General features: G+C 40.9%; 2 protein-coding genes across 2 annotated transcripts; both read right to left on the reverse strand.

The window, feature by feature from the left end:
* Positions 1-842: 842 nt before the first annotated feature.
* Positions 843-4178, reverse strand: LOC132592970 (vomeronasal type-2 receptor 26-like). The gene is made up of 4 exons (XM_060281277.1): positions 4038-4178; positions 3110-3337; positions 2238-2364; positions 843-1744 (listed from the first exon to the last, which is right to left on the reverse strand). Exons 1-4 carry the CDS (start codon positions 4176-4178, stop codon positions 843-845), a joined length of 1398 nt encoding a protein of 465 aa, XP_060137260.1.
* A 4720-nt stretch (positions 4179-8898) lies between these two features.
* LOC118095641 (vomeronasal type-2 receptor 26-like) lies at positions 8899-18249 on the reverse strand. The gene is made up of 6 exons (XM_060282241.1): positions 18029-18249; positions 16873-17050; positions 14606-15466; positions 12494-12721; positions 10770-10896; positions 8899-9800 (listed from the first exon to the last, which is right to left on the reverse strand). The coding sequence occupies exons 1-6, from the start codon at positions 18247-18249 to the stop codon at positions 8899-8901; spliced, it is 2517 nt and encodes an 838-aa protein (XP_060138224.1).
* Between the last annotated feature and the right edge of the window lie 8266 nt (positions 18250-26515).

Below are 26515 nucleotides of genomic sequence, written 5' to 3' on the forward strand. Positions count from 1 at the left end.
AGAGAGAGAGAGAGAGAGAGAGAGAGAGAGAGAGAGAGACTGTATACACACAAGCAGATCACAGACCCCCTCATGGGCGTACCCAGCGCGGGGCCGGAGCAAAAAATAGAAGCAAAAAACAAGCATGGCAAAAGCGGCTCCCCGTCCTCCCCCCCCGCTCCCTCCCTGGCTGTCTCTCCGGCAAAGCCTCTCAAAGGGGGGGAGTTGTGAGCGGGAGCCGGTTCCCTGCGTTAGCCGTCCCAGCTGCCACGCCCTGCCTACTGCACCCAGCCAATAGGGCTGGCTTGGGGGCGGGGTTTAGTTGCATTCAAACAGCCACGGCAGCCCTGAGTCATCCATCCTTATTGCCTCCAGTCCTCCTTCGCTCAGCTGACTACCTTGGGCTTTGAGCCGGCAGCACCTCGCCGCTCGCCCCTTTCGGCTTTTCCTGGTTTGTCCACAGAAGCGGAATAGGTTCCTTCTCCCTGGGAGTGGTAACGTTCGGGGATCAGGGCTTGTACCTGTGGGGGGGGGGTCTTGTTTCGGAGGCTTTTTTCTTTGCTGATTACTTCCTAATTGGGCATTTTCTGCCTTTTAACTGCTTTACAGTTTAGCAAAGGCTTTTGGTGGGAAGGGGTGCATCTGGGAGCGTAGCTGAGCATTTTTCCCTTCCTGCATCTGGGAGCGTTTTTTCCCTTCCTGCTCCCGAGTGAATTCAATAGACAATATTTATGATTGGCTAACATTAATGACCATGTCTAGAAAAAATTATATAACACAACTGCTGAACACTTGTTTGCAAATATCCTACTGCACATAAAAAGAAAAGCACAAAATACAGCAAAGTGCAGGTTATTATTTCTTTAATTTTTCTTCCTAATTAGCTGTTCCCTATTGTTCAGCTCTGGCCTCAGAATGATTATGAAACATTTGGGGGCAAAGATGCAGCTCAGCAACCCACCACTGGAGGTTAAGATGGTGAAGATCTCCACAGCGACCATATATTTTCCTTTGGTGCTCAGATAGGAAGGAATAAAGGACAGCCAAACACTGCAGAAGACCAACATGCTGAAAGTGATGAACTTGGCTTCGTTGAAACTGTCTGGTAACTTCCTGGCGAGAAAAGCCACAGCAAAACTTACAGTTGCCAGGCAGCTCATGTAGATGAGGACACAGTAAAACATTGTCACAGACCCTTCATTACATTCTAGTATGATTTCTTCTGTCACTGAGTGCATGTCCACATCTGGGTATGGGGGAGAGGTTGCCAGCCACACAGTACATATCCCTGCTTGAACCATGGAGCAGGAAAGGAGAATGGAGTGGCCTAGTCCTTTCCCCACCCATTTCCTCATCCTGGATTCTGGTTTTGTAGCCAGGAAGGCCAAAACCACAGTTAAAGTTTTTGCCAGGACAGAAGAAACAGCGGTTGAGAAGATGATGCCAAAAGCTGTTTGTCGGAGGAGGCAGGTCACCTTCTCTGGTCGGCCAATGAAGAGCAATGCACAAAGGAAGCAGAGCAGGAGAGAGATGAGGAGAGCGTAGGTGAGGTTCCGGTTGTTTGCAATGACAATGGGTGTGTCGTGGTGTTTCATAAATGTACCTAGTACAAGAGCTGTGATCAAGGAAAGGGAAAGAGAGAAACAAGCTAAACTGATTCCCAAAGGTTCTTCATAAGACAAGAAGCTGATATCCTTGGGTAGACATGCATTCCGGTTCTTGCTTGGATATTCTTTGTCTGGGCATTTATTACAGTCATTCATATCTGGAGAAAATAAGGAAATGGTCTTTAGCTCATATCACCTTGTTGGGTCCGATGTTGACTTTCTGTCTGAGAAGAAAAGAGCTCTGCTCAAATTAAAACACATATTTCATAATGTCTGATACTCTGTAATGTGGTATTGTTGTATATAATTGGTTCAGAGCTATTGGTCTATAAACTGCAGAGCCAGGGTCATTCCTCCACCTGATTTTGTAACATATCATTACAGTAGCCTGGTTGCCGCCTCTGTAAGTCAAAGAATGTAAAGCCCCTTCTACATTTGATTTGAATCACATATCACCTGTCTACTCTCAATGCATAGTCATTCTCATATGATTAACATATTTAGACTATCTGAAGGGCAATGATCACAAAGAGGTAGGATCACACACAGTAGATCATCTCCTCTTTTGAATCTTCAACTCAGCCATCCTTACAGCACCTTTTAATGCTAAGTGCTGAGTCTGAATCTATTTAATATATTTATTTCTCTTACCATCCTGGTTTGCAATCTTCCCCTCTGCACATGGGATGCAATCATAGCAGCAAGGGGGCTGTCCCTCCTTCACTTTCTTGCTGGATCCTGGAAGACAACTCTCAGTACAGACCGAAAGAGGCTGAGTCTAATGCATAAATGAAACAGCAGAAGGTTCAACAATAGACTTTTAATCCTTTATGTTCTTGGTCCTTTCTCTAAGTTACCAAACTGACACAGCATTTCAGTAATATGTAATGGCTATAAAAAGAGCCATTGCTCCTTTTCTTATTATTATTAGCAATTTCTAGGACCCATCCGATGCTGCCAGGGAAAGTGTTCCAAATCCACTTCAAAGTTTCATGGTCTCTGAGCATGTATAGCCTCTTGTGCTGGGGAAATGAACCCAGAGGCTCCATTTGACTGGAAGAAAACCTGCCCTCCTGTCTCCAGGCGTTTTCATAGAAAAACTGATATTTCACCTGGACCTAATGACCCACATTCAAATGAAGAATTTTGTGATGCAAAACCCACATTTTCATGGATGCACTTGTAGTGGGGTCTGCAAATGTTTGGGATTAAGGTGAGGTAATCTAGTTTTTCTTATTTTCATTTGAACTAGGATAACCTAAGGAATATTTACACTGTTAGCCTTGCTTAACTGCATTTTGTACGGTAGTAAAATGTTTTGTATCCTCATTAATAAAATATTTGCCTTGAATCTGTGTGTGGCTTCTAGTAGTAAGCTTTTGGCTCTTAATCTTTACCTGGATGTGTTGGTCATACACCACTCATCAATTTACGACTCAAGACAGTGAGTAGACCTGCAAGTGGATAATGATTGCTTATTCAATACTGAATTTCTTTTGAATTAGCAAACAATGCAACTCTACCTGGTTAAACCAACTGTGCCATGTGATGGCATCTTCATCAAGGAATAATGATTGGTCTGGTGGAGCCTGCGGATCTATCCTCCCAACTCTCACTCTCTGCAAACTTTTGTTAGCAAATATAATCCAATTCATAATATCCAAGCTAGATGCTGCCTCTCCATTCTGGTTGATGAAGACCACATCTCCTGCCGTATTGTTAAATGAGATATTTCTCAGAAAGTGATGGAGCTAGATTGAAAACAGAAAAGACAAGGGTTTGGAAAAGATTGCAGCTTCCAGGATGGAGTAGTTCTTTTTTCTGTGGGAAGAACCTACAACAAATGGGTGTGTGTGTGATTCCATCAACTGCCAGTGGATTCAGGTCCAAGCATGGAGAGAGTCAATAAACTTTCTTTCACACAATTTCTCTCACACATCAATTTTCTTTCTCTCTCTCTCTCTCCCCCCGCCCCCGAACATCTCGGAAGACACGGCAGTGGTGTGTATCCACCAGCTCTAAGGAAGGATTTTGTTGATATGGGATGGAGGGAATGCTGAACATCTCTCTCAACCATTACCACTACTTCCTATATATGAATGCAGTGGCACCTCACTGGGCTGTAAAGCTTCCCTCATACCAATGCTTTCTGCTCGAACACAGGGCAGTACCTGCTCAAAGAAGGACACAACCATCATTTCCCTTTCCCATAGGGTCTACTGCCATTTGCAAGCCGAACAATATACGGGGAATCTTCTAGGATACTATCATATCAGTGCCACCTCTTACTTTGTTTTCAGAATTATAAATTCAATTCTGGGTTCCTCTTCCTCATGCACTAGTGCAAGTGTTTGACCTCTGAGAGGAAAGAGCAAGCTGAAAGCATTTTGGGAACCCATACATTGTCAGGAAGGAACAGGGCTCTGCAAGTTGAGGATGTTCAGCCTTTACCTGCCAAAACTCTTGATTTGGATTCTTCCCACTCCCTCCATATGCAATTACTCTGTGTCTGAGTCTGGATGTGGACATGGCATGTAAAGCATGGGCCATGGCATAGACAGCACTGTGGATGCTGTAACTGTGGCCTGTCATGCTCATTTCAAAAAGTGATCCAGGAAGGCTCTCCAGCTTCTCTTCTCCTGTGCACATATTCACCTCAACCTTGTCTGAACTGATATCTGGGAGTACACATTCAAAGGCTTGTTGCCAGAAGTCCCTGATAAAACCGTCCCCATCTGTGCTGGAAGGGTTTCTGTGCAGAACATACTGATGAAATCCTGGTGGGTTTCTGAAGTGAATTTCTAAGGTTATAGCGCCATTGAATATTCCTGAATCCCAATACCTTTGAAAGACAAATGAAGCAAACTCAACCTGGGCTGTTGTTATCCATACTTTACTTTTTACATTCTTTGTTATGTCATCATGGTTTGATATGTATGAAAGGACCATAAAAGTTGCCATGGAATAAGATTCTCCAGAGGCAACCACTACATTAGCTTTGCTGCTAAAAATTTTATTGCTTATTATTGCCCCCTGTGTTACCATGCCAAAAATTTCAGAAATAAAAGTAAAATTGGGGATTCTTTCTAGGAATGCAAAGCAGACACCATTCTTGGTAAACATTGGGGAAATGGTTTGCACAAATCTTTCTCCATTGTCATTGTCTGTTGCAATGACTCCAATCCACGTCCACCTGAAATGCAGAAGCAAAGAGAGAATTCCCTTATACTGAAGGGCTTCTGGGGCTGCCATCTGGTAGAAGCGAAGCCCTGGGCTTTTATCATTCATCACTGGAGCAGAGCCGTAAATGAGCTAAAGCGGGAATGGAGGAAGAGAAGAGACAAAGTAATAGTTGCAGAATTCTTTCAAACTACTCATATACATTATGTAGTGAATCCTGTTAGTCAGATATGCCCTTGGCCACCCACCAGGCATTGCATGCCCTCTCTCATTTACATAAATGACAAACATGCATATGGTCTGGAAATTGGGATCATCTCCCATTCCTGTTTTTTACACATTTGTTCTGTTGACCCGAAATGGGCATACTTTCAAAATTTGGCAGGGTCTTGTACGATGGATATAATGGACCCAGGTGGCGCTGTGGTTAAACCACTGAGCCTAGGGCTTGCTGATCAGAAGGTTGGCGGTTCGAATCCCTGTGACAGGGTGAGCTCCCGTTGCTCGGTCCCAGCTCCTGCCAACCTAGCAGTTCGAAAGCACGTCAAAATGTAAGTAGATAACTAGGAACCGCTACAGCGGGAAGTTAAACCGCGTTTCCATGTGCTGCTCTGGTTTGCCAGAAGCGGCTTTGTCATGCTGGCCACATGACCTGGAAGCTGTACGCCGGCTCCCTCGGCCAATAATGTGAGATGAGCACGCAACCCCAGAGTCGGTCACGACTGGACCTAATGGTCAGGGGTCCCTTTACCTTTACCTTTACCTTTACCTTGTATAATGGATAAAACTGATTGGAGGGACACACCATACCCTAAACAGAGGATTGCCTACCCCTACATGAGACATTATTTACTGTAGCCATGTCAGAATTGCAACTTGGGTTGGATACAAATTCCTTCTCTCAAGCTTCTTTTGTCTTCACTATGCACATACCCCAACTGACACGACTTCCATTTCTGCTCCTCCTCTCCCAAGGCTTCTCAGACTTCACTTATGAACATTTATTTCACGATTTCATTTCTGCCTCCTCTTTTTCAAGACTTCTTAGACTTTGTCTAGGAACACTTATTTCACTTTGTAACCAGCTGCTCAAAACTATTGATGTTCTCCTGCAGAACTGGACGGTATCTGCAATTTGCCATAACTCCAGAGTATGTTTAACTTGAAAGCCCTTTCCCCCTAAAGATTCACATTTTGGGTGTGGTGTTCTGAAGAGGAATAATAATTCTTCTTGGACTTCCTTGTGAATTTTTATCCTGTAAGCAATTCCCCCGCTTCCCCTGCAACTCAATTCAGTTACCGTTTTCATTAAGCAGGAAATGCTTCATATCCAAAACTGGCTGGTGAGGGTGGAGTGCATGGTTCTGCCCCCAATTTCATCCTCGCCCTGAAGTGGGAATACACTCTGAACTGGTGCTGTGAATTCAGCCTCATTCTCTATGCAAGCTAAGAGAGGTATTGTACATGGGTGTCTTACCTGTGGAATCTTATAGATATCCAACACTGTTGCCACATAAAAGGAGATTTCAGAATCAAGTCCCCCAACGACCCCAGCCAGATTATTTTCAACACCACATATATAATTTGGGACAAATTTCTTCACCCTGGATAAAAGCAGCAGTGTGGCAAGATACGTGCTCCTTGCATTTTTATAGCTGTCATATAAGTGAAACCCCAAGGTGATATTGGGTAAGATGTGAGGGTCTTCATTGATCTCCTTGACTGCAAATGCCAAGGCCACGATGTGCTGGTAAAGCTTAGGCACCACCCTAGAATGAGATTTGAAAACAGTATCAGAAGGAACAGATATGATTAGGAATAGTTAATCTTACAGAGTTCAGTGGAGTTAACTCCCTGTCCATTCCACTGCTGAACAGTTCTAATAATCAGCAAGTACTTCCTGATATTTACACAGAATCTCCTTTCTTGCAACTTGAATCCATTGGTTCTGGTCCTACCCTCTGCAGCAAGAGAAAACAAGCTTGCTGCATCTTCCTGGTGACAGCCCTTGTGATATTTGAAAATGGCTATCCTATATCCCCTCAGTCTTCTAATTTCATAGCTAAATATATCAAACCCACTCAACTTTTCCTCATAAGGATTCGCTTCCAGACCCTTGATCATATGTGGCCGCCTCTTCTGCACATGTAGCTTCTCAGTATCCTTCTTAAATTTTGCTGAGCACAACGAAACACAATACACTAGGTGTGTTCTGCGCAATGCAGAAGAGATCTCTTCTGGGTTTTTTGTTTTGTTTTATTGAGGCACTATGCTTCTGTTGATGCAGACTCGACCCTTTTCAGAGGTACTACTGGCAAACCAGGTGTTCCCCATCTTATATTTGTGCAGCTGGTATTTCCTGCCTAAGTGCAGAACCTGACATTTGTCCCTACTGAAATTCATTTTGTTAGTTTTGTCCCAGTTCTCCATTCTGGTAAGGCCAATGGTTTCTAGACCAAGGGTTGCTAATGTGGTGCCCGTAGGAACTTTGAACTCCTGGGGTCTTTCCCTGAAACATCTGAAGACTTTTTCTGACATTTACAAAGTTTCTGAGCTCTCTCCTGCAATGACCCCTTCCTTACTAATGAGGCAGAGATGGTGGTTGCAATTCACAGAATTCTATACTTCATATTATAAGCCTAAGATCAGGAAATGAAACAATATGAGCATTCAGCTTCTATAAAGCTTTTTAATTCATTCTCACTAACACTCCTGTTCAGATAAAGTCTATCAAAATTGGCTGTTTAAAAGGGCTATCTCAGACACATAGATATGTACCAGTATACATTTCAATACATTTATATTCATTTCCCTATCAATAAATGGGATCTTCTAGAGTATTCTCTTAATTCAGAAGACATTCCTATGTATTTTTACATCAGCATATGTCCCAATGAAATCAAAAGTGGTTATCCCTAGGTCAATCGGTAGAAGCTTGCAGTCTAAGTTGTTATGCTGAGGCTGCAATTCTACGTGATCATTTCTCTGCAGTAATAAATGAGTGACTTAGTTCTTACACAAGCTCTTCAGGCAGCGCTGGTGGAGGTTCCTCAGTCAATGTTGCTGGAGAGGAGATGAAGCCACCATGGAAAACAATGCCACCAATGAGGAACTCTCCTGGCTGATGATACATGTGAAGTGGACGGTGTGGACTTTGGAGCCTGCATTTTGCTATGTGAGTTTGACATACATTGTAAGAAATCAGTTCTAGCAGCAAGACGATTAAAAGCAGCATCCATACAAGGGCAACTGTTTGTTCTACACAGAAACCATGATTTCTCTGGCAATAGTATTATCAGCTTCTCCACGATAAAAATTGTCTCATTTGGATCGTAGTTAAGTTTCCTGAGAGGATGCAATCTGGGAGTATCCCAGACACTATTTAAGTAATTCTGGTTAAGTTGCAGTATCCTTTGTGTTATGTTGCCAGTTGCCAGTGAGATCACTTCTCTCTTGTTGCTGGGGGATTTTTGAGGAGGAGCAGATTTAATCATAGACCTGTTAATAACCAAGGAGAAATCTACCGTAGGTACAGTATTTCATGCTAGGGATTCCCTGTGGAATTGCTGAAGGAAATGTGTTTGTCACATATTCAGGACTGTTATTTTTAATTTCCTTAATTAGATAATAAGTGACCAGTGGTGTATTGGTGAAGTTTGAAGTTCTTCATAGAAGACCTTGCATCCAAAGGAGATCAAGATGTGTAGTATGGTGTAGTCAGGTTCCTGGAATTTGGCTGAGCAGATCTGGATTTACACCAGCCACGTGACATGACTGCAACCCTACACGTAGTAGTTACTTGGGACTAAGCTTCCATGGTTTTTTAAATCACTTGTGAAATATGGTGAATTTTACAACAACATCTTTAGTAGTCTGAAATGAAACCTTTCACTTTTAATTCAAAATTTAAATTATTTGTTCCTAAGGGTTCCTTTTTAAACTTTAGTATGGGGGGGACATTAAATTCAGAGAAGAATGAAGAGTGACTCTGCTATGGTTCATGCCCACATAGCTGTCTGTGTTCCTTGTTGGTATCAGAGTACTTTGTCAGGGGAAAGTCCAGGGAGACAAGCTACATGGGCTGCTCTATGGACTTTGGGGGACAGTTTTGTCAAATAGACTTCTTCATGCTTTAATTCTTTCTTATGATAAGCTGCCCCCTGCTGTTTAACTCCGGCCTCAGCAAAATGATATAACATTTGGGGGAAAAGATGCAGCCCAATAATCCAAAACTAGAGGCCAAAATAGAAAAGATCTCCACAGCCACCATGTACTTTCCCTTGGTACTCAGGTAGGTAGGAACAAATGACAGCCACACACTGCAAAAGACCAACATGCTGAAGGTGATAAATCTGGCTTCATTAAAACTTGCTGGTAACTTCCTGGCTAGGAAGGCTACACTGAAACTGACAATGGCCAGCATTCCCATGAAGCCTAGGACACAGTAGAACATTGTGACTGACCCTTCATTACATTCCAGAACAATTTCTTTAGTTACAGATTGCATATCCAAATCTGGGAATGGGGGAGATGTTGCCAGCCACACACTACAAAGAATGGCTTGAATCAAGCAGCAGAAAAGAACAATGGAGGTGGCTTGTTGTTTCCCCACCCATCTCCTCATTCTGGACCCTGGCTTGGTAGCCATGAAAGCTAGAACCACTATAGTTGTTTTTGCTAAGATGCAAGACACTGCTACTGAGAAGATCATTCCAAAAGCAGTTTGTCGAAGAAGGCAGGTCATTTTTGTGGGCTGGCCAATGAATAGTAAAGGACAGAGGAAGGAGAGAAGGAGGGCTAGGAGGAGAACATAGGTGAGGGTCCGATTGTTGACTTTTACAATGGGAGTTTCTTTGTGCTTGATGAAGATCCTAAGCACCGAAGCTGTAGTGAAAGTCAATAAAAGAGCAAAAGTGGCTAAACTGATTCCTAGAGGCTCATTGTAAGACAGGAAGCTTATATCTTTTGGAAGACATATATCCTGGCCAATGTTTGGGTACTGATCTTCTGAACATTGAAAACAATCATCCATGTCTGAAAACAAAAAACAAAAACATGTTTACTGAAGACTTTTAGAGTCCATTGGTGGTAGGGGGAAAGGCTTTTTTGTTTTATATCCCATTTTTATTTGACTCTTCAAAGCATTCAACAATATTTAGAAAACAAGGCAAAACTACCAGCCCCTTGAAACAGCAGCGAGCACCAGATATTTCTTCAGTGAGCTCTGTCTTTAGCCAACTGAACCAGGCCCTGATGTGGTCTTTTGCTCTGTTATTAATTCCCACAAGGCAAGTGTCTGTTGGCCCTAGACCACATTTTCCCCCTCACATCTCTCATTTAGTGTCATATTTGTGGAAATAATGCAGATAGCTGCACACTTCATAAGCTACTTCAATATTTTGGTGGAATGCAATTAAATCTCAGCAGACTACAACCCTCCAAGTGTCCGTATTTTCCAGGGATGTCCTGATTTGATCCCCAAATGTCCCACATTTAGGATGTCCCTATTTTCATTGGTAAAATGTTGGAGGGTATGGTGGGATCAGCCTATTTTCGTCAGAGTAATGTTGGAGGGTATGGAAAAATCTGAAACTCGAGCCTTCTGAAGGCAGCCCTAAATAGGGAACTTTTTAAATATCTAATGTTTTATATATATATTGGAAGCTGCACAGAGGGCAACCCAGGTAGATGGATGGGGTATAAATAGTAAAATTATTATTAGTACTATTATGAAATAGGACATCCTTTTTTGATCAGAGAAATGTTGAAGGGTATGAGACTAAAATTTGTTTTAATGATAGGAAGGGCTCTGTTTGCTTGGACCTGGTCTTTGGTAAGGCTTTAGCTGAGCTGAGAGCATATACAGATTAAAGAAAACACAAGACTCATTAACAGCCCGGAGTGACCTTCTTGAACGTTTGTATACCCTAGGGAGGGTCAAAATCATGTTTCAATAAGGAAGCACACATACATCTCTATTTAACATTTTATAACTTTCCTTACCTTTCTGGTTGGAGATCTTTCCTTCTGGACATGGAATGCAATCATAGCAACAAAATGGTTTCCCTTCCTTCTTGGTCCGACTATAACCTGAACCGCAATGATCATTACATATAGAAATGGGCCGGGTCTGTACATAAATATTAGAATATAATGTTTTAGGTAATATCATGAGAGAGTATTGTGAATGCAGTGGACTTTTAGAACCTCCACCATGACTTGAGTCCCTGGCTCACATTATGGCACAGTATGGTTTATTTATATAACACTTTTTAGATCATCACCAAAGACCACCAAACCGGTGAGCAACATAAATGCAGCTGTATATATGCCATTAAATCAAATCATAAATTGTCATTAAAATCTACAACACATGTTAAAACAAACCAAAGGAATGTACATCAAACAAAAGAGGTGGTCTTAATTGTCATTAATTGCATCTTCACCAATCAATAGTAACTATAAAATGAGGATGTTTGACATGCCTCTGTGGGGAAGGGGACATATTTTGGGAGCTGCCACAGAGGAACCACAGAGAGACTGCCATGCCCTAGGTTTCTGAACATGGCAGAAGTACCCAGAGGGACCTTTTGCCTATCTTTATACCCAAAAGAGTCCTTATGGAAAGACACAGGCCTTCAGATATGTAGGGCCTCAATAACCTCATAAATAAATACTTTATTTATTTATTTATTTATTTATTTGATCACTGAGGCCTGGCATACTTTATTTATTTATTGATAAATTTACTTGCCACCTTTCTGCAAAAGGTCAAAAAATGGTTAACAACAGAAAACAGCAATCGTGCAACACAAAGACTTAAAATAATTATTTTAATCAAATTCAAAACAAAAGTAAATGTATATTGGAATAAGTGTGTCGTCACTTGTTTCATTTACACTTCTACAGCCAGCTTATTAGGGGTTTGAATTCCAGCTTATTAGGGGTTTAAATTCCAGTGATAGTTTGTGAAGCTAAAATTGCACATAATCAGAACATATTGGATTCAATGGTGGGTGGGATCCCCCCCCGACTTCCACCCCCTTTAAATATTTTATTTATTAATTTTGCCGAGCACATAAAGCTGAATGACCACAAGTTAAATGTGTGATGTAAGTAGTGAGCTCTCCTGCGCTGTGCCTGCCTGCCCGCACCACGGCGCCAGGGGCGCTTAAGACGGCCCTGTTCTAGTGCAACAGAAAACCTTGATGGAAGCCAGAGTGCACGGAAACACCATTTACCTTCCCACCACAGTGGTAGTTACCTGTACTGGTATGCTTTCGAACTACTGCATTGGCAGAAGCTGGGACCGAGCTACAAGAGCTCACCCCATTGCATGAATTTGAACCACTGATGTTTTGATCGGTAAGCCCAAGTGGTTTAGACCACAGTGCCATCCACTTCATTCAGCTGACAGTAGTGTTCAATATGGAGAGATATTGGTACTTACCTATCCTGCCATCACATGCTTAATGAAAAGGGGTTTTAGCAAAAAAAACAAACCAAGAACCAAGAAACAAACAAACAGTGAAGGATCATGCCTAATGTTAATCGGGAGTGGGTTCTAGAGTGTTGGTGCTACTGCTCTGAATGAATGATTCCTTGTAAGTGCAGAAGGAACATTAAGTGGCACATGAATGTTCAGATTGAAGAAGGCTCACTATATTTACAGAATACTGAGAAACAGCAGGTGATGGAATGAACCCTGAAAAGTGCAGAGAACCCACCTGGTTAAATTGGCTGGGCCATACAATGGCATCCTCATGAATGGTGAACGATTTTTCCTCGGTACCCACAGAGTCTATCTTCCCAATTTTGACTCTAAGAAAGGACTGATTTGGAAACATGAGCCAGTTTATAATGTCAAAGTCAGCAATTAATTTGCCATTTTCGTCAAAGTGCACCCTTTCTCCAGCACTGTTGTTAAATGAAATACTTCTGAGAATGTGATTGAGCTAAATAATAAAAACAAGAAGGAAAAAAATATATAAATGTTCCAATTACGTTATCATACAACATGGTGAAAATACATCCAAGGTCCGTGATTATGATCCCATGAAAGCTTTGTGCAAGCTAATGTTAGAAACAGCAAAAGGTCACATAAAACCCTACATCATAGAACATAGGCCACATCTGCACCACTACTTTAACTTTCACTGTTTTGGCTTACACTAAGGAACCTTATGAAGGGGACCCAGGTGGCGCTGTGGGTTAAACCACAGAGTCTAGGGCTTGCTGATTAGAAGGTCGGCGGTTCGAATCCCTACAATGGGGTGAGCTCCCGTTGCTCGGTCCCAGCTCCTGCCCACCTAGCAGTTCGAAAGCACATCAAAGTGCAAGTAGATAAATAGGCACCGCTCCGGCAGGAAGGTAAATGGCGTTTCCCTGTGCTGCTCTGGTTCGCCAGAAGCAGCTTTGTCATGCTGGCCACATGACCCGGAAGCTGTCTGTGGACAAATGCTGGCTCCCTCAGACTATAGAGCGAGATGAGCGCCGCAACCCCAGAGTCGGACACGACTGGACCTGATGGTCAGGGGCCCCTTTACCTTTACCGTTAAAGAACCTTATGCATTGTAGGCTTATCAATGCATAATCTCCTTCTTTGGAGGTCTTTAAGCAGAGGCTTGACAGCCATATGTCAAGAATGCTTTGATGGTGTTTCCTGCTTGGCAGGGGGTTGGACTGGAGGGAACTCGTGGTCTCTTCCAACTCTATGATTCTATGATTCTATGATCAAGAAAGGTTAAGATTTTTCCTTCAAGAGACCTCTACTACATTTAAAAGACCACAGTCCCCATGGTTTAAGTCTGTGGTATGGATGTATCTATTGTGGAGTGAGATATCACTCTGTTGCTGCAGCCCTGTTGCTGCTTCCGGTATTTGCAAAGCTGCAAGGAAAGGGCAGTGCCTTCTCCTTCTCCAGTAAGGCACCTGGGGAAGGGCATTGGCTCACTGGTGACTTATGCTTTAAATGCAAATGGTTCTAGGTTCAATCCCCAACAGCTCCATGTAGGGCTGGGAACATAGCTGCCAAGTTCTCCCCCTTTTTAAGGGAAATTCCCTTATGCTGAATAGGCTTCCTCGCGAGAAAAGGGAAAACTTGGCAGCTATGGCTGGGAAAGGTTTTTGCCTGAAATACTGGGGAGTTGCTGCCAGTCAATGTAGACTATGCCAATCAACATGGACCAGTGGTATAAAGAAGCTTTCTACGCAATGTAAAACACTCTGGAGAAATATTTGATACCCTAGCCCAGGCACCCCCAAACTGCGGCCCTCCAGATGTTTTGGCCTACAACTCCCATGATCCCTAGCTAACAGGACCAGTGGTTGGGGAAGATGGGAATTGTAGTCCAAAACATCTGGAGGGCCAAAGTTTGGGGATGCCTGCCCTAGCCCCAACTTGGTTATTTATTTTGTTTTGTTTTTTTAAAACATCTTTCAAGCCCACTCCACCAAAGAACAGATGAACTTAAAACTAACCAAAGTTTTAATCAAATAAATGAGGCTAACATCTACTCCCATCCTTCTCAAGGAATGGTTGAATTACATACTGGACAACATATCAGAGCAGCACAATGTTTTGAAACTCCCTCCACAAAAAAGCTGCAAAGCTGCACCTGTTTCTTGACTGTGAAAGGGTGGAAAGGGATTATTTTACAAACTAAGAGGGGTTCTGTTAATTTCTGCTGCCCAGGCAAAATAAAAGGCTAGATGTATGGTAAAGTTTTTCTATGAGATTAACTTACTTGTTAATCTCATGGAAGGTTGAGAAAACTCACCCATCATTTTTGCCAAAAAAGATATATAGGTATCTTCATTTTATCAGATCAAGAAATTACCTGCCATGGTTGTTGATTTGGAAGCCCCCTTCCTACTCCCATCGTCATCCCCCTGTGCTTTAGTTGGGATAAATGTCTGATGTGCAAAGCATGTGCCACCGCATAGACTGCATTGTAGATGGTGTAGCTATGAGCAGTCATTCCCATTTCAAAAACAGACATGGGAAGTGCCTCCATCTTCTCCTCCCCAGTGCAAATTTGCCCACCTATATGATCTGCCACAGAACTGGGGAATGAACAGTCAAATGACTCTTCCCAGAAGTCCTTGATAAAACCATCTTCTTTTCCTGTGGTTGGGTTCTTGATCTGAAGGAACTTCTGGAAAGGTAACAGGTCCACTGAATGAACTGCAAGGGACAGAGAACCATGAAGGAAACCTATGTCCCAATTTCTTTGAAATGGAAAGGATGTGATATCCACCTGGGCTGTCATGAACCAGACTTTACCCTTGGTCCTCATTGGTATATGCTCAAAGTTTAAAACCTGGGGCACCATTTTCAGTGCCATCATGGTCTGAATTTCTCCATGTACAACCACAACATTGGTAGTGCTTCCCATAAGAACACTGATAGTGTGAAAGCCCTCCTCCACCATGTCCGTGACACCACTGGATGTTGTTTGTTGGGGGAATTTTTCTATGAAGTCAAAGCAGATGCCGCTCTGAGAAAACATTGGAAGTACATTCTCTATAAACCCTTCTGTATTTTCCCCATCTTGAGAAACCACTCCAATCCATGTCCACTGGAAATGCAGCAATAACTGGATAATTCCTCTATATTGATGGTCCCCATCTGGGAACATCTGGTGGAAGAAAACTCCTTCAGATTGTTTATTCATGACTGGCGAAGAACCATATATGAGCTAAGGATTTTTAAAAAGAAGTAAGAGGGAGAAAGTGATTTTCAATATAAAACATTTGCTTGTGCGTATTTGTGTTCTGTGTTTGAATTTTTCATGATAGGCTTGTCATATTGTTGTGATTATATCCAAACATCTACAGAAATCCAATCCACCCTTCAATGCTTATATAAGGGGGATTAATGCGAATGAAGGCCCATTGCTTCTATCAGTGAGAGGCAATATCACACAAAGGCACGGCTGAACTACTACTATGACACTGCAGACAGCAGTAGATTCAGTCCTGTTGGAAACTGTTTTGCCAACACATTCCCTGGAAGGAACATATTTATTTGACTAGTGATTTTGAACTAATATTCCCCATTGCCTTCCAAACAGAGACAGCTGCGCATTTTACAATTTGTGTTGAAGGAACAAATTTTTATCTTGAAGCTGCTCACAATAATGACAGCATTATTATTATTATTATTATTATTATTATTATTATTATTATTATTATTACAATCACAATAACAGTGCAAACTCACAGTGATTCAAAATATCAGAAATAGCTGCTGCAGGAGTGAATTCTCCAATGATGAGTAGAGGATACAATCCTGCTAGGGTCACCTCCTTTTGTTCATTTTTAGCAGAGACCATACTGGTGAAGCAGATCCTACAGATTGCAGGATTGAATTCTCTGCTTACCTGCCAGGGTCTACTTTCCCTGTGCATTCCCTGCAAAGAACACACTGGTGAAGCAGGCGCCTGCAACTATCAGGACTGAATCCTCAACTCACCAGATGCTCTGCCTAGGGGATTCCATCTGACTGTGTGTTTCAGTCAACTGCTTGCTACAATCACGTGCTGACAAATCTTCCTACCCAAGACCCTGCCCCTGAAAGCCTGGGAGCACTCCTGGGGGGGGGGGGAGACTGAATCTGGGACTGTCTCTACCTAGCTCATCTCATTCCACCCAAATTGGCCAAATTTATTTCAGGATCTGGGCTTTGACTGAATCTGATGCAAAGTCCTTGCAACTCCTTCTTGACTGCTCTCTCCCTGTGTTTGATGTGTGCATGGATCTGTCAATATTTATCCCAGTTTTGTGTTTTTAAATCTTATGTTTAATTCTCCATACAATCACATCAACTAGCATTTTTTAAAGCCTCATGAAAATTCATCACTGACTAAATACAAATCTTATATACTATTTTTGCCTTATATGCACATTTTTGCAAATACACCAAAATAATGTTATTTTTTTACAAACGTGCATTTTTTAATGCACACTTTACTTTAATCTGTGCATTTTGGGACACATTATTTGACTGAATACATGCTTTGCACAATTTGGGGAAGTTTGAATTTCAGAGAATGGTTGCATGTGAATTCTGTGAAATTCTGATGTGAATGCATTTAGATCTTACTTGTGGTATCTTGTAGGTAGACAGGATGGGTGCCATATGAAGACAGACATTAGAGTTAGGTCCCCCAATGACTGCTATTGGAGTGTTCTCAGCATCACATTTATAGTTCGGGATGACCTTGGTCCTTCTGGAGAGAAGCTCTATTGAGGCTTCATAGGTCCAGCTTGCACTGAAATGGCTGTTATATATGTGGAAGCCCAGGGTGACATTGGGCAAGATCTGGGGAGTTTCATTGGTCTCCTTTACAGCAAATGCCAAGGCTAAGATGTGCTGGTAGAGGTGAGTCAGCACCCTGTATTGAGAGTTACGTATCACATTACAGTTCATTTGCTTCAGACCATAACATTGACTACTTTTCAGTTCAGTATCCCATTCAAAAATAGTTTGTAATCTCACATTTCACAGGTGTGTAAAAGAAGACTAGATCATGAAACAGTATGTGAATCAGTAGTATATGTGGTCACCCTAAATATGCATGAACACACACACATACTGTATACACACAAGCAGATCACAGACCCTCTCCCCACATTTCCATTGACTTGATCAGGTTAGCATGTGTTCAAGCAAGAATCCCTATAAGCAGAAAAATTGCTCCCTCTGTATTCATCAAATGATTAATATCAGCAGTGAACGTGCCCCCCCCCCACTGCCACAACTACTTAGACTTTAGTGAAGGGGGGGGGGGCTAAAAAAAAGTAATTGAACTTGGTTTATGGGTAGCTGCTCTGTCCTAGGAAATACACTATATCTTTCAAGATGCATTATACCTCCACTTTTCCTTACGAAATTAAATAAGAAATGCCAATTTAAAGAGCGTCTTAAAACTTAATGATCTGTTTACAATACCCCTATTTAAATCAGTTCCAGGAGTTCTGTCAAACCTCCCAAAGTGAAATGGAGAGAGAACACAAATATGATCTTGCCTAACACACTGTTTATTGCCATCTTGAGTTTACATAACTTCCAGAGGATGGGTTTAGATACCAGATTGCTGTCTGTATAAATGTAAGATCAAATGCAGTGCATGTAAAGAAATGAGGATCTAATGATTTGTCAGACCACTGGAATTAAATCCAAGTGAAGTCCAACAGGTTATAAATTTCCTTAGGGTATAATTTGTTTGTTTGTTTGTTTTCTAAATTCAGGTACTTACATATGGTCATCTGAAAATTCCTGAGATGGGTGTTTTTGAAAGGATAGGGTCTCTGAAAATATGTAGATCTGAGAAATAATGCCAGCAATGATGAGGTCTCCTGACTGATAATATTTGTGAAGAATAGGAACAGGTTCTCTGATGGAACATTGAGGAATATGAAGAAAATTGCACATTCCCTGAACCAACAGTAAGAGCACTAGCAACCGAAACACTAACATCTTGCAAGGGATTGGTCATTTAGGCACAAGTTCGCCTCTTCTGTTACTGCCATTCCCATGATCCTGATCAGCAAAGCCTAACTCGAATGGTCACTCACACAGCTGATTCAAAGCCAGACTGATGAATGAGTCTCTGTATATCTATAGACCCAACCATGTATAGTTCATAGTTATTAATAAGACCCTCCAGTCTTAGTCTTAGTTTCATCATTTTGCATTTGGGCCGAAGAGATCCCTAAGGAAGAGGAGAAGATGTAATTCTGAATTAGCTGGTAATTACAGCTAAGGTAATCACTTGCTTTGAATTACAGATGCTGTGCAATATTTTAAAGAAAACTTGTTTATCATATCTCAGTTAAAGCCTTTTCTTAAGTGGGAGAGATAGATGGTAGGCCCTTTCTTCTTTTCTTCTTTTTAGTGCACTATTGATATTTAGAAAAAATTAGAAAACTGAAGAAATTCAAAGCAATAAAAATTATGATTTACTGTCATATTATTCTTAGAGGGTGATGTCCAGTCCAATTCATACTGAGAGCACACCCATTAGTTGTGAATTATATTTCTGTGCATCTACTCTGATTATGAATAACATTGGTGTTAAGAACTCCATATTTATATCACTCATGTTGCAACTTAAAACACACCATTGAGAATTGTAATGTGTCAATCATTAATTTTGATGCAATTGAAATCAATAGGTTTTCATCACAGATCTGTGTGGGTTGACTTGATGAGGCACTTGATTATTCTTTATTTCTCAGTATTAGTTGTCCCATGCTGTTCAGTTCTGGCCTCAACAAAATGACAAAGCATTTTGGGGAAAAGATGCAGCACAGCAAGCCACCACTAGAGGCCAAGATGGAGAAAATCTCCACAACCACCATGTGTTTCCTTTTTGTGCTCAAGTAAGTTGGGACAAAAGACAACCACACACTGCAAAAGACCAACATGCTGAAAGTGATAAACTTGGCTTCATTAAAACTATCAGGCAACTTCCGAGCTAGGCGAGCCAAAGTTAAGCTGGCAATGGCCAGGAAAGTAATGAAGCTCAAAACAGAGCAAAACATGATATTTCATTGCATTCTATTACAATTTCTTCAGTGATTGAGTGCATGTCAACATCTGGGAATGGGGGACAGGTTGCCAGCCACACAGTAATAAAAACAGTCTGAACAAGGAAGCTGGAAAGAACAATAAAGGTTGCCAGTTGTTTCCCCACCCATCTCCTCATCCTAGAGCCTGGATTGATAGCCATGAAAGCTAGAACTACAATTGTGGTTTTGGCTAATACACAGGAAACTGCCACTGAGAAGATTGCACCAAAAGTAGTTTGTCGTAGGAGACATGTCAGTGAATCTGGTTTGCCAATGAATAGCAAAGCACAAAGAAAGGAGAGGAGGAGAGAGGAGAGGAGAACATAGGTGAGGTTCTGATTATTATTTTTGACTATGGGAGTGTCCTGGTGCTTGAGGAATATTCCAAGAACCAAAGTTGTGATTAAAGAAAATAAAACTGCAAATGTGGTCAAGATGATCCCCAGAGGATCATTGTAAGTCAGGAAGATTATGTATTTTGGGAGGCATCCATCTTGGCCAATGTTTGGATAATGATCTTCTGAACATTGAAAACAATCATCCATGTCTGAAATCAAATGTGAAAAATAGATATAATATGATATTTAAGTGTGGCATTCTGTTCCTGAATGAGGGTAGTGAACTTGAAATATCAAATGTTAATTTTTAGTAATTATTATAGGAAATTCTACTTCCTGCATAATCTGAGATCAATGGCATCAAGGGCCTTCTTTCTCATGGGTTCCAAGCAAATCCAGAAATATAAACAAATCTCCACCATCCTGCTAGCAGCTGAAGGTGTTATATGTTGTGATTTGTGTGATTTGTGTGTTTGGGGCTGGGGCTTGCACAGTCTTTTTGTTTCAACTGATGCAACCCACTAGTATTCTTATCCTCTATGAATTTATCTGATATTCTGTTCAGGCAACCAAGTTACCTCATGTGAAGGATGTGGAAGACAGCCCTGGATCGTTCGACCCTTTTATTAGTTCTCTTTTACCTCCTATAAAAAAACTACACAAGACACTCTGTGTTTGAAGTTTTAAGAACAAATAACTTTGTCTTAGTATTCTTGAAGTTGCAGATTATTATAGTGAATGCAGATAGGCGGTAGTTAAATTGCTAATACGTTTTACATAGATTAAACATGCCACAGGCTGACAAACTCCTAGGCAGACAGCCACCACACAACAAACAGTTAAAAGTGTTCAACTTGTTGCAAGCCAAAAAAAATGGCTTATCTTCTGTGTTAGGCCAATAAAACTCACGAGACAAGAGGAGTTAGGAGTCCACTTAGTTTATTGCAAAGCAATAAGGCTACAGTTGAATCATTTCGCAAAACTGCGAAACCTGTGTTTCGTGTGGATGTAACAATTTATGTTCAATTTATGAATTGCTTCTTTGACGTATTAGCTGACATTCTATCCCAGTGGGAACGGCTTCTTGCTGAATCATCAGTTCCTTTAAAGCATCAGGTTACCATAACTCTTCTAATATAAGCATATGCCAAGATTCATAAGGATTTACGTTTTCACCTTATTTGTGGCCCTTTGGGCCCCTCCTACAAACTAACTGCCATAACTGCCACAGAGTGTGACATCCCAGAGTTCTTCAGTTCTTGCCATTAACCCTTTAAATATGCTTTGTGGGTGCTAATATTTCACAATTTTGAATGTTAGAGCAATTAGTTTAAGCATTTGAAACGCTGATAGGAGCAAGCTGGATTGTAGTGGATCTATTTATAAAATAGAAGGTATCAATCTATTAAATAGGTGGCAACTGTCAAATAGAACATGTCTACTTATGACATTCCTTACCTCCTTCTTTTTTTTAGCTCTTTTATAACCTGAACTGCAGTGATCATTATACATATGGAAATGGGACATATTGTATCTGTTAGTAAATGATAAAGTAGTTTGTTTGTTTTTAATCCAAAAATAGGTTTTGGAGTTTTATTTCATTTTTATTTCTCTGCAGTGAAGGAATTGGTTGATACTGCCATAAGGAAATATAATGAATTCTTGAGTGTATTTATGTGGTGAACTTCCCTATAACTGGAGTCCTTCACCCACAATAAGAAAAGAAGAGACAAAATACACATTACGACAGTGTTGTTTATATTCAGTACAATTGTCTTCAGCATTTTAACAGCCACTTCAAAATCAGGAGTAAATGTGACTTTTTCAACATTGAGGAAATTATTCAATATATCCCAAAATGAGGCAAGATGTTGGTTCTTCTACTCATAAGTTTCTTAACTATGTCAGGATTCCTGGGAGCTGACAGCTTCTTAATTCCCCAACACAGAAAATGACTTTTTCAGAGCATCAGGGGTTAAACCTATCCAGAGAGAATTCAATAGACAATATTTACGATTGGCTAACATTAATGACCATGTCTAGAAAAATATATATAACACAACTGGTGAACATGTGTTTGCAAATATTCTACTGCACACAAAAAGAAAAGCACAAAATACAGCAAAGGGCAGGATATTATTTCTTTAATTTTTATTCCTTATTAACTGTATCTGCAATTTGCCATAACTCCAGAGTGTGTGTAATTTGAAAGCCCTTTCCACCTAAACTTTCACACGTTGGGTGTGGTGTTGTGAAGAGGAATAATTATTGTACTTCGACTGGGACCCCAAACTAAGGCCTGGGGGCCAAATGCGGCCCAATCGCCTTCTAAATCCGGCCCATGAACCGGGAATCAACATGTTTTTACATGAGTAGAATGTGTCCTTTTATTTAAAATGCATATCTCGGTTATTTGTGGGGCATAGGAATTCATTCATATTTTTTTATATAAAATATAGTCCAGCCCCCCACAAGGTCTGAGGGACAGTGGACCGCCGCCCCCTTGCTGAAAAAGTTTGCTGAACCCTGGACTTGGACATACTTGTGAATTTTTATCCTGTAAGCAATTTCCCCGCTTCCCCTGCAACTCAATTCAGATACCCTTCTCATTAAGCAGGAAATGCTTCATATCCAAAAATGGCTTCATCATAGAAGACCTTGTAACCAATGGAGATCCCAAAATGTAGTATGGTGGAATTTGGCTGAGCAGACCTGGATTCCCACCAGCCATGTGGCATGACTGCAACACTACGCATAGTAGTTACCTGGGGCTAAGCTTCCATTGTTTTTTAAATCACTTGTAAAATATGGTGAATTTTACAACAACATATTTAGTAGTTTGAAATGCAACCTTTAGCTTTTAATTCAAAATTTAAAATATTTGTACAGAAGGGTTCCTTTTTAAACATTAGTATGGGATGGGACATCAAATTCAGACAAGAATGAAAAGTGGTTATGGTTCATGCCCTAATAGCTGTCTGTGTTCCTTGTTGATATCAGAGTACTTTGTCAGGGGAGGAGTTAATTGTAAAACCAAAGGACAAAGATATTTCCCAAGCTATTAAACTCCTGCAAGCACAAATTTTCATGTTAATTAATCAAGAAATCAAGCAGAAAATTAAATTAATGAAATTTTTTGAATTTGCTAATAAAGCTGGTAAACTGCTAGTATGGCAGCTTTAAAAGGAAAGAAAGAATAAGACAATAAACAATATTGTAGATGAGGATAAGAATTTGACTAGCCCAAAAGAAATAAGGAAAGCGATTGAATTTTTTTTATACTTCACTATATCACTGTGAGAAAGAGGACTTTGATAAAATGGAATCTTATTTGAGTGACTATAACATACCCCAAGTATCTAAGGAAAATCGACAAAGCATGAATGCACCGATATCAATATTGGAATTGCAAATGGCTATAAACAGAATGAAGATGGGAAAAGCACCAGAGCCAGATGGACTTACTGCAATCTATTATAAAAAGTTCCAGGATGCACTTACAGAACCACTTATGGACACCATGAGTAGAATTTGGGTGATTGGAGTAATCCCAGCATCATGGAAGAATGCATTTATTACACTGATCCTCAAAGAAGATAGTGACTTAACAAAGACTAAATATTACAGACCTATTTCATTACTGAACAGTGTTTCTAAACCATTTGCTATAATTTTAGCTAGTAGATTGAAAAGGACATTGACTGAGTCAGTCCACAGAAATCAAGCCTGGTTTTTACCAGGCCAAAAAATGAAGGACAATATAAGAAACATAATTAATCTGATAGAGTATTTCTACGTAAGAAATGAACAACAGGCTGCACTAAAAAATTTTTAGATGTGGAAAAAGCCTTTGATAATACTACATGGTCAATCATGATTAAGGTATTAGAGAAAATGGAAATAATTCTTTCCTAGCAGGAATTAAAGCAATGTATACTGACAAATGTCAAATAGAAAAGGAACGAGACAAGGCTATCTCTTATCTCCATTGTTATTTATCATGACATTAGAAATATTACTTCAGAATATAAGGAGAAATAGGGAAATTAAAGGTATTATGGTGGGATGTAGAGTGCAACGAGACTGAGTGTTTGGGTGGGTGGGGAGGCTCGTTCAATTTCATTGTACACAGGTTGTACAATGACAATAAATGTATTATTATTATTATTCAAGATATGTAAAATGAACCATGAAAAGAGAAGAAGGGAAGTCATTGGAAGTTTGTAAAATGTTAATTTGAAATTGTAAAACAGAATATATATATATATATATATATATATATATATATATATATATATATATATATATATATATATATTGTATAGGAAACCAAACCTAGTAGATTTGTTCATTCTTATATGTAGATGTTTCAAAGGGGATGTTTCAAAGGGGAGGAGGAAAAGAATAGATAAACACTAGCCTTCCTACCATGGACCCAGGTGGCGCTGTGGGTTAAACCACAGAGTCTAGGGCTTGCTTATCAGAAGGTCGGCAGTTCGAATCCCTACAACGGGTGAGCTTCCATTGCTCGGTCCTAGCTCCTGCGCACCTAGCAGTTCGAAAGCACATCAAAGTGCAAGTAGATAAATACGTTTGCGTGTGCTGCTCTGGTTTGCCAGAAGCAGCTTTGCCATGCTGGCCACATGACCCAGAAGCTGTCTGCGGACAAATGCCGGCTCCCTCGGCCTCTAGAGCGAGATTAGCGCCGCAACCCCAGAGTCGGACACGACTGGACCTGATAGTCAGGGGCCCCTTTACCCTTACCTAGCCTTCCTACCACTGTGTTGTCCCTCCTTTAAAAACCATTGCTTATTTTTATCTACCACCAGCAGCCCAAAAAGGAAAGATGGTGAACCAAGGGTCTGTATCCACATGAGACTCCAGGAAGGCAGACTCTTTCCCTCAGTCCCTTGTGACAGGCAACATGCCGACAATTTCTTCCTACAGGACATGATTGGGATCAGAATGCCCCTTCTGTCTCAATTCCGTAACACACTGTATCCATTTGGTTGTTCCAACACATCCATGCTTAGGAAGCAGAACCCAGGAAAACAGCAATTATGTGCAGAGGTTCCCCAGTGCTTCAGTATGCCAGAGGGAGGCAATAAGTGTTTCAGCGGATACTAATGACATTGTTATTGAGGTACTCATTCCCATGAACAGAAATAGATATGTGTCAGATGTATCAAAGCTATGATATGTGAACAGGAACACTTTTTATTCTTTCCATGTTGCACTGTAAGACACATAGGACAGCGCCCGCACACACACAACATGCCCGCACACACACAACATTTATGAGATGCCTTCAGGGTGATGGTTTAATGTGTTGAATGCTATGGAGGCAAAGAATCAGTCAAAGGAGACTGAGGTAAAAATGAATGAGAGACGGGTCTGAATGGGTGCAGTGCCAAAATAAAGTGAAGGTAAGAATCTGATTTGCTATAATAAACTTCTTTACTCGCTGCTCCAGGGATCTTCCACTGATACCAGCTCACAGTTGTGTCATATTTTATGAATTTGCTGCTTCTTCATTCTGGTTTAGAAAGCTTTGTAGTTGTTTTCGTATCATATGATGGAGAAACAGGAATGTCTCTTGGCTCATCCATACTGTTGTTTAATATGGATAGCAAGAGCGTCCGTTAATTCTCCATTGTCCATATGATGTCCTCGTCTACAAACTTCATCTACAAACTGCCTTCCCAAATATTCCCCCCCCTCCCTTAATCCAGATTTTCTCATACCTTCATGTGTTTGGAGTATTCTGGTATGAGAAAATCTTGTTTGAGGGAGGGGAAGAGTGTGAGAAAGCAGCAATTTGGGAGCGGGGAACATATGGACTATGGAGAAGTACAGGAAGAGTACTATTCACATTAAATGACTGTATGGGCTCTTCACATGGTAAAGCTTGTGGGGAGAAAGTGTTGCAGCAGTTGGGGCAGAAAGGGGTTTAGAGGCAAGTGGAGGGGCAGGAGAGAGGGAGGCAATTTTGTGATTTCTACAAAAGCCACCAGGTGAAATCACTGAAGGTTTGCTTTTTTGCAGAGGAGGAATCTGAAAGAAAACAAAACAATGAGTGTATGGTGGTTACCACTCATTTTCTCTTCCAACTGCACCCAATCCAATAGGCTGGAGTCTTAGAAAGGTCTACTCAGAAGGAAGCCCTATCTAGGACTCATGTACATTTCTGCTTGGTCTACCATTTCCCCCTAGGAAAACCAGCACTGAATGGGATCAAATGTAAATCAGGATTTCTATGGATTGATGTTTGTTCTGGTGTAGTGCTAAAGAGTGGGTTTTCCAGGGGAAAGCATCTGGGCAAAGGCAAAACTGCTAGGACTCATGCCTAAAAAGCATGAGACAAGCACAAAACCACTCAGACCTGTGCTTTATAGGCACAGGACAAGCAGAAGTAGGTCTCACTAAGAGCATTGCAGCCCAAAAAAGTAAGCACCACTTAATGCAGAGGAACATGCATAGATGGACTCTTAAGCACACTTAGAAAAGGTCGAGACCACACTTTTAAAACACATCCAATGCATATTTAAAGCACATGACTCTATTGTGTAATAAAGAATCCAGAAAGGGGATGTTTCAGAAGAGTAATAATATATGGGTTGGATCCAGAGTTATGTTTAGAGTATAAGCAGTGAATTGAAGATGTTTCCTATGAACATAACTCTGCATGCATAAATCTCTAAACCTGACTTACGGTAAGTCTGAATCCAACACTAGGATCCAAAGCACACATTTGGGAAGGAAAATGAATTATTCCGTTAACACCGCTCCCTCAAAGGGCAAACCTGCTTAGCCTATACTCAAACAGGCAAATGA

This window comes from Zootoca vivipara, chromosome 13 (assembly GCF_963506605.1).
Source record: "Zootoca vivipara chromosome 13, rZooViv1.1, whole genome shotgun sequence".
In the NCBI taxonomy this organism is placed as follows: domain Eukaryota; kingdom Metazoa; phylum Chordata; class Lepidosauria; order Squamata; family Lacertidae; genus Zootoca; species Zootoca vivipara.